The 6,883-nt window shown below is 33.8% G+C and overlaps 1 protein-coding gene across 1 annotated transcript; it reads right to left on the reverse strand.

Annotated features, from left to right (window-relative positions):
* Positions 1–3,355: 3,355 nt before the first annotated feature.
* On the reverse strand, positions 3,356–6,682 carry LOC128203483 (uncharacterized). The gene is made up of 4 exons (XM_052904912.1): positions 6,574–6,682; positions 5,683–5,834; positions 5,351–5,464; positions 3,356–3,865 (listed from the first exon to the last, which is right to left on the reverse strand). The coding sequence occupies exons 1-4, from the start codon at positions 6,605–6,607 to the stop codon at positions 3,650–3,652; spliced, it is 516 nt and encodes a 171-aa protein (XP_052760872.1). The 5' UTR covers positions 6,608–6,682; the 3' UTR covers positions 3,356–3,649.
* Positions 6,683–6,883: the final 201 nt, after the last annotated feature.

Genomic DNA, 6,883 nt, shown 5'->3' on the forward strand with positions numbered 1-6,883 from the left:
AAATATCTGCAAACCAATGATAAAAGATTGCTGACAAAAGATCAGATCCCAGATTTGCATATTTCTGTTCGAAAATTAATGTTTTATGGCTTAAACTGTTACTAACGGTTTGAGAAACATGCATAAAACATCATTTTTTTAACTTATATCTCCATCTAATTTTTTGTCAGCCGTCTTATATAACTGGTTTCCATGGATTTTTGCAAAAATTAGCTCGTTCAAAGAAAAAAAATAAAAAGTTGTCAAAACTTTCAATCTGTGAGAATGCAGCTTTAAGTTAAGGTGCATTGTAATTATTAATTCTTGTGATTTAATCATGTACATGAGCTATTTTATCAACAACCGCATCTTAATCTTAAGTTGCTTTGAGAAATATTTTAATTCAATATCAAATAAATTGAATGAAAAGGTTAAAGCATGATAATTTCAATTTGCGAGTTGAAATTTTATTTCCGGCACACCCTTTGTATTCAACTGAATTTGAGCTTGCACTATTTTGTCCTACGCTTGTTGATAAAATGCCCCAGACATGTACGCAAGTAATCTCATCTTCTAGTCTTCCCTGATCCCCAGTTTCACAAATATTCTCAATTATTTCCTCATTTGCATACACTATTTTTTATGTTATTCACGGAAAGGAAATTGTTTTCTTATTCTGATTTGTATTTTGATTTATTTCTTTTTTAAAATAGCACACAGATTGTTTTGATGAAAACAGATTGTTATCCAAAAACATTGTGTGTACTATGTCAAGGTCATGGAATATGGATAAACATTTGAGGTCAACTTATCATTTTTCTGTAATTTATTTCTCAAGTACATATTTTGCCGTAATTCAAATTCGAATAACTGACCAAATATTAATATCAACATAATCCATAGGAGAATAGAACTCTAATAGAGTACAAACATATGCTATTTTGTACCATGCTAGACAGTACAGCAGTGAAATGAGTTCGTGCTGGCCCCAATTTCTCGAAACTTCTTAAGGTTAACAGGTTTAAGTAGCTCATTTCAATAAGCCAAAATATATTCATAGATATGATTTTGATAAATGAAAAATGATTAATTGTAAATATCATAAAGAGTATTACTATTTAAAATCTTGAAGAAGTAAATATAACACTGATTATAGAAAACAAAGAGCTTGGCTTAATCCTGTTATTAGAGACTTTACAAGTTTCGAGAAATTTGGGCCTGAAGTATTTTTGTGAAACTGGGACTCGGTTATTAGTTATGTTTTTCATTTTGTTAACCCGTATTTTAACAATGTATATTAATTTATCATAACAAATTCAAACTAAATAAAACTGTTACAATTATCAATTAAAATGATATCTTGCGTTGTTTTCTTTTTCTGGGGTATTCTTTTTTATATTTCTTATTGATTGAAAGGCTTCATTTTTCACAGTGACACATATAAAATAATAAAAACATGCTGCTTTTTTCTGATAGGGCATCCTTGAATGTGGATTCCAAAATGCGTAGTACAATAATGTAGAATGTGGACCTAGACTGTGAAATAATCTTAAAGTGGCACTCTTATTTAAAATCAATACATACACATGTATAACAAACATACATTTTGAGTGATACATCTTTTAACTACTTACTAAATAATGCATTTATGGAAAGTATTTATCATTGATAACAAGATTGTAACCATGTTTTCAATGGCTGAAAACGCAAAAATGTATAATGACTGGTGAGTCCTAAAAGAATTACAGTGATCATCTATTGTGTCATAAGGTAGAAATACCATGTTTTCTGCGCCGTTCTTACAAATTAAACACCGTACCTTACCTACCAACCATTTCCCCCGATATTTATTCATCCCTTTCGGTAAATTTAAACAATTGTATTCATTGTGGTACATCTTATTTGGAAGTGTGCATCATTTACCGATTAGGTAAAAATGACAATTACCAGTAAAATGAAAAATGCGGCTTAGAATGCCGTTAGTTGACTTCACTACACAAGGAGGCAATAGCATATAGTGTTCATACATGCTTTACTAGACAATTAATTACACCAGGATCTGTCTGGCGATCCCATTGTGGCGACGTAAGTGTCAACACTTAATAAAGCAACTGGGTAGCCCTGCTGGTGTGTAAATACTAAATAGCGATTATTTTGAATGGCTAACGTGAATATCCATAAGATGCACCGCTTAATATTGCATCTTGTTATAACTTTCGCCTTTGTAAAGTGAGAGTTGTGTTGCTAACTCTGACAATATTTAACAGATAGCTTTGTTCTTTGCAAGAAAATACAAAAAAAGTATTGATGTATTTCAAAAAGTCGTGCAAGAAGATTAAAACTTGGGCGTTCGTTATGAAGCATTAGTCATGTATTATCTCGTTCTTAATAAGATGGCTATGTCCGTGCTGATTTTCTAAATTTCACTTTATCAACTATCCAAACTTCCTCCTTGATATAAAACAAACAAGAATGACGAATAGGGACTTCGCTGCTGATAAAAAATGCATCGACCTGTTGACAGTAGCGCAAGTCTCAACGTTCTAAACAAATACGAATTCAGACAGATCACGCTGATTTTAACAGCCGGCCCAAATATCACGAAAATTCTTAAGTAAAATCTCGATCTCAAATCCCACTCATTTTACCATATAACATCAAAAGCTATCAACAATCATATATGTTTTACACCTTTAAGAGCGCATTCTATCATAAATTATGTTAAATACATTTGGTCATGATTCGAATGGAAAAATATTCTACAGCCAAATAAGTGTTCAGTACAATCCATTTTTTTAACAATTACTGAAAAATATTTTATGAAGTACAATTTTTTTTTTCTTCAAAATATAGACCTTTTTTATCAACTCATTTCATTAATATATATATATGTTTTTAAAAAGAATAAAATCATGCACGGTTTTGAGTCATACTATGCTTAAATATGGTAGGATAAGTTGAGTCTCAGATTGAGATTTCACTTAAGTCTGTTCGTGATATTGGGGCCCGGATTTACCCTGGGCCCAATTTCGATGAATATCGTTAGGCAGAAAAATCCAGGCCCGTGTATGGCATCAACTGCGTTTCAATACAGGTGTTCGGTGTGTAAACTTGTTTTTACTCGCACTTGAGCCTTGCCCATTCGGCGAGTACTCCGATACAGTTGTTTGTCATTTTAGATTTTTAAGGCATAGTGCACAGACAGAATAAAACCCTGGTTAGAGCTACCTTGGTTCTTTAACGTGCACCAGTGTAAAGCTCTGTCACAAAGGACCACCATTTAACGTCTGAAGACGTTTAGTATTTTAGTGGTGTGGGGTGTACCAAAATAAATAAACACTTGAAAACTAAGTCATTTTTTTGTTTCAAATTTTTATTATGAAATCAACTATAACATTTTTTAACTAAAGCCAATGGACGGAGACTTTAAAAGCAAATGGAAATAAGCGGATAGAAAAGAAAAGGCCAAGCTAAAATCAACAGGTTTAAGTTACATTCTGTCAATATGACGTCATCTGTATGAGCCTTCAATTGGCTGGCCAATTTTCTTTACAGGCGATTCAGATCTTTGATAAGTGCATACATTTCATAGTTAATCAACATTAAACCATCGATATAATGCGTTATCAACTCCTGTAATGAAATAAAAGTCATTGTTTCAACCGTAAACTCAGTTGATAATTACCATGACAACGGTTGTCAATGTAACGATCGTTGATATGCAGGCTTGAATGGCGTTTCCAGTGCCCTTTTTGTGTTCTTTTGGCTTGAACAGCTCCGCGGTACAGCCCGAGCCTTCACAACATTTTTCGGTGGCATTGTTGGCTGTTGCGTTGCAAGCTCCAGTGGTACAGCTTGCAGTTACTACTCCATTGGCGATAGAAATCTTAAGCGGAAAAAAATAAAAATTAATGGATTTGCTTGAAACTCGATGAACACACCTTATCAATACCTTGATCAAGAATCAAACGGGCTGAAAATCTGACAAATGTGTTCAAACGACCGATCAAGAAACGGTTTTAAAGCTGCACTCTCACAGATTGAACGTTTTGACAACTTTTTTAGTTTTTGTCTTGGAACGAGCCATTTTTTGCGAATATCCACGGAAACCAGTTATATAAGACTGCTGACAAAAAATAGATCGCAGTTATTTTATATTTAAGTTTAAAAATTGATGTTTTATGCATTTTTGCTTAAACCGTAAGTAACGGTTTAAGCCATAAAACTTTAATTTTCGAACGGAAATCTAAAAATCTACGATCTGATTTTTATATTTAAGTTTAAAAATTGATGTTTTATGCATTTTTGATTAAACCGTAAGTAACGGTTTAAGCCATAAAACATTAATTTTCGAACGGAGATCTGAAAATGTACGATCTGATTTTTTGGTCAGCAATCTTTTATCATTGGTTTGCAGATATTTACGCAAAAAATTGCTCTTTCCAAGATAAAAAATAAGAAAGTTGTAAAAATTGTATATCTGTGAGAGTGCAGCTTTAAATCTCACAGAGCTGAAATATTGTATGATAAGTATGTAAAACAAGAACTGTCTCTATTTGTGACGAATTCCGGCAAAGTGCCAGATGGGTCAATGGAATATGCCTACATCCAAGAGGAGCTTACATAAGCATTCATGTAGGAACCGTTGATGAACCGTTGATGGTTGACTTCCAGTGTGTGGAATCAATGGACAAAGGGGTAGCTAAAGACCTGTGACTTGCATGGGACACATCCAACTTTCGGTGCGTTATGCACCCGACATGTCGCCCTTATGAGCCGAACATCTGTGCCATGTTATTCAAAATCCCCCATTGCATGATAAAGTTCCAGACCGGACACAGTATGTGCATATATGCATCTCATTATAAATAGCTTCTAAGTGTTTGACTCTTGGTATATTGACGTAGGTCTTTCGCGATACAAATGGAGTTTTTGTTCTGACCACAAATGGAATGTTATTTGAAACTCATCAATGCACGAGAAAGTAATAGCCCGGACACGGCAACTTTTGTATGTTATCTTCGAACATGTATGCGCCAGTCCATCATAAATAACCTTTAAGTGTGACATTGACCTCTGATGTAGGGACGAGATAGACTGACTGACGGACGGACTTACCGACGGGCCAACATCGGTGGTAGGGGGTTGAGTATGTGTCAATTAGGGTAAGGAGCTTTGTGGTTATGTTTGGTTTGAAAAAAAAAACAACAACATTAAGCTTCAACAAATTTAAATGGCCTTTTTTAAAAGGAAAACAAAATAACAGAAATGTTAGTGCGTTCGCACGGACAGACCGGGCGATTTTAATTTTCCCACCTTCGGGTGCATAAAAATGAAGGAATATGTGGCTGAACGTTTTAAATATACCTACTTTACATCCTCGGTTTGTTGCTGTTGTTTTACATGTTGCATTAATATCCTTGAGGCAACTCGTGTCCGTTACTGTTCCATTGCATTTTCCATCCTTACAGTCGTATGGCGCAAACTGAAATAATTTCAACGATACTTTCAATGGAAAAACGGAAACGTTTTATTTCAGGAGGGTGCTTCCTTAAACAGGACAAGGTGCAGCAACGTTCTTAAACTGTGTAGATAAAACAACTTTATTTTCATATTCATTTTGCTTGCAAAAGTGAACACGAAAACCATTTTCTCTCGGGATCGTACTATTAACTGTTAGATAGTAATATTGTGTAAACTTACAGTAGTGGAAGCAATGGAACTAGCAGTAGTTGTGCTAGAAGATGATTTTGGGGGTGAAGTTTTTGCTGTTGATGCTGTTGATGTATTCGTTGAATCGGTCGTTGGGGCTGTAGCTGCTGACACAAAGGCGAGCACAGTCGCACACACTAAAACTGGAATTGGAATGTCAGCATTTTATTTTGCTCTGACTGTGTTTATGGGTTATTAGTATGTCTCTGCTGCCAGAAACGTTTCCGTTCGGTACGAGAACATGCTACCGGACTGTATTATTACCATTTTCTTTTTTCAGTATCTACCGTACTTTTCAACCATTTCAATGAAATTTGGAGTACATGCGTATTAAAGGATCTAGCAATTTGTACTGTAGTTATTATTCATATTCATTGTGAAAAACGAAAATTGACAAAATACATATAAAACGTTGATTTTTACTATTATTGTGGCTTTTATAAACAAAACCAAAACTCATAAATACAAGCTTGCCTTGAAATGAAACATTTTCAATCAAAATGTTTTAAAGGCTTTATATATATATATTTTCTTATTTTAGAAAATTCGTCTTTCGTATTTTAAATAAAACCTTTCAAGACCATAAGTCAGTGCGTATTGTTCAATACCATATAATAACGCATTTAAGTCAAATTTAATAAGATTTTAATGAAATACACGTTTATTGCTAAACATATTTAATGTAAAAATCATCTCTAATAAATAATAACCGTTTTATAAGTTGATAAAAACAATATCTAGTCTTGTCAAACATTGTATCTCGAACAATAGATATAGTATTTTTTTACTTTATTCTAGCCTAAAACATAAATATCTATAGTGTTTCTTGGATACAACGATACTCTTAGGCATTACAAATAATAAAAGTATATTATACTTTACCTCCAAAAAAAGCAAACACATTTTGATGACCCATTCTCCAATGTGTTCTAGTCCTCGCAATAACGTTTGAATTGTTCTACTTTAAAGTTTTTCTTCAATAATTCCCGCTCAGTTGTGTCCGTAAAATTCAACTCAACTCCGGATTGCGGGGTTTTTATAGTATTCTGACGAATTGCCATGGTCACCTTATCAAGCATGTAAAACAAAACAACTACTCATTGTATCATTTGCTCGAGATGATCAAGCGAAAAATAATTGTCTGCCCTAAGTGTCGCATGATAATTCAGGAATGATTTCTACGACGACGACG

The sequence above is a fragment of the Mya arenaria genome, chromosome 2 (assembly GCF_026914265.1).
Source record: "Mya arenaria isolate MELC-2E11 chromosome 2, ASM2691426v1".
Taxonomy (NCBI): Eukaryota; Metazoa; Mollusca; class Bivalvia; order Myida; family Myidae; genus Mya; species Mya arenaria.

Coding starts and splice junctions, on each gene's coding strand:
- LOC128203483 (XM_052904912.1), bottom strand. CDS start 6,607: ATGGGTCATCAAAATGTGTTTGCTTTTTTTGGAG. Junction 5,835..6,573: donor TGTGTTTGCTTTTTTTGGAG/GTAAAGTATAAT, acceptor TTCCAATTCCAG/TTTTAGTGTGTGCGACTGTG. Junction 5,465..5,682: donor GTTCCATTGCTTCCACTACT/GTAAGTTTACAC, acceptor AAATTATTTCAG/TTTGCGCCATACGACTGTAA.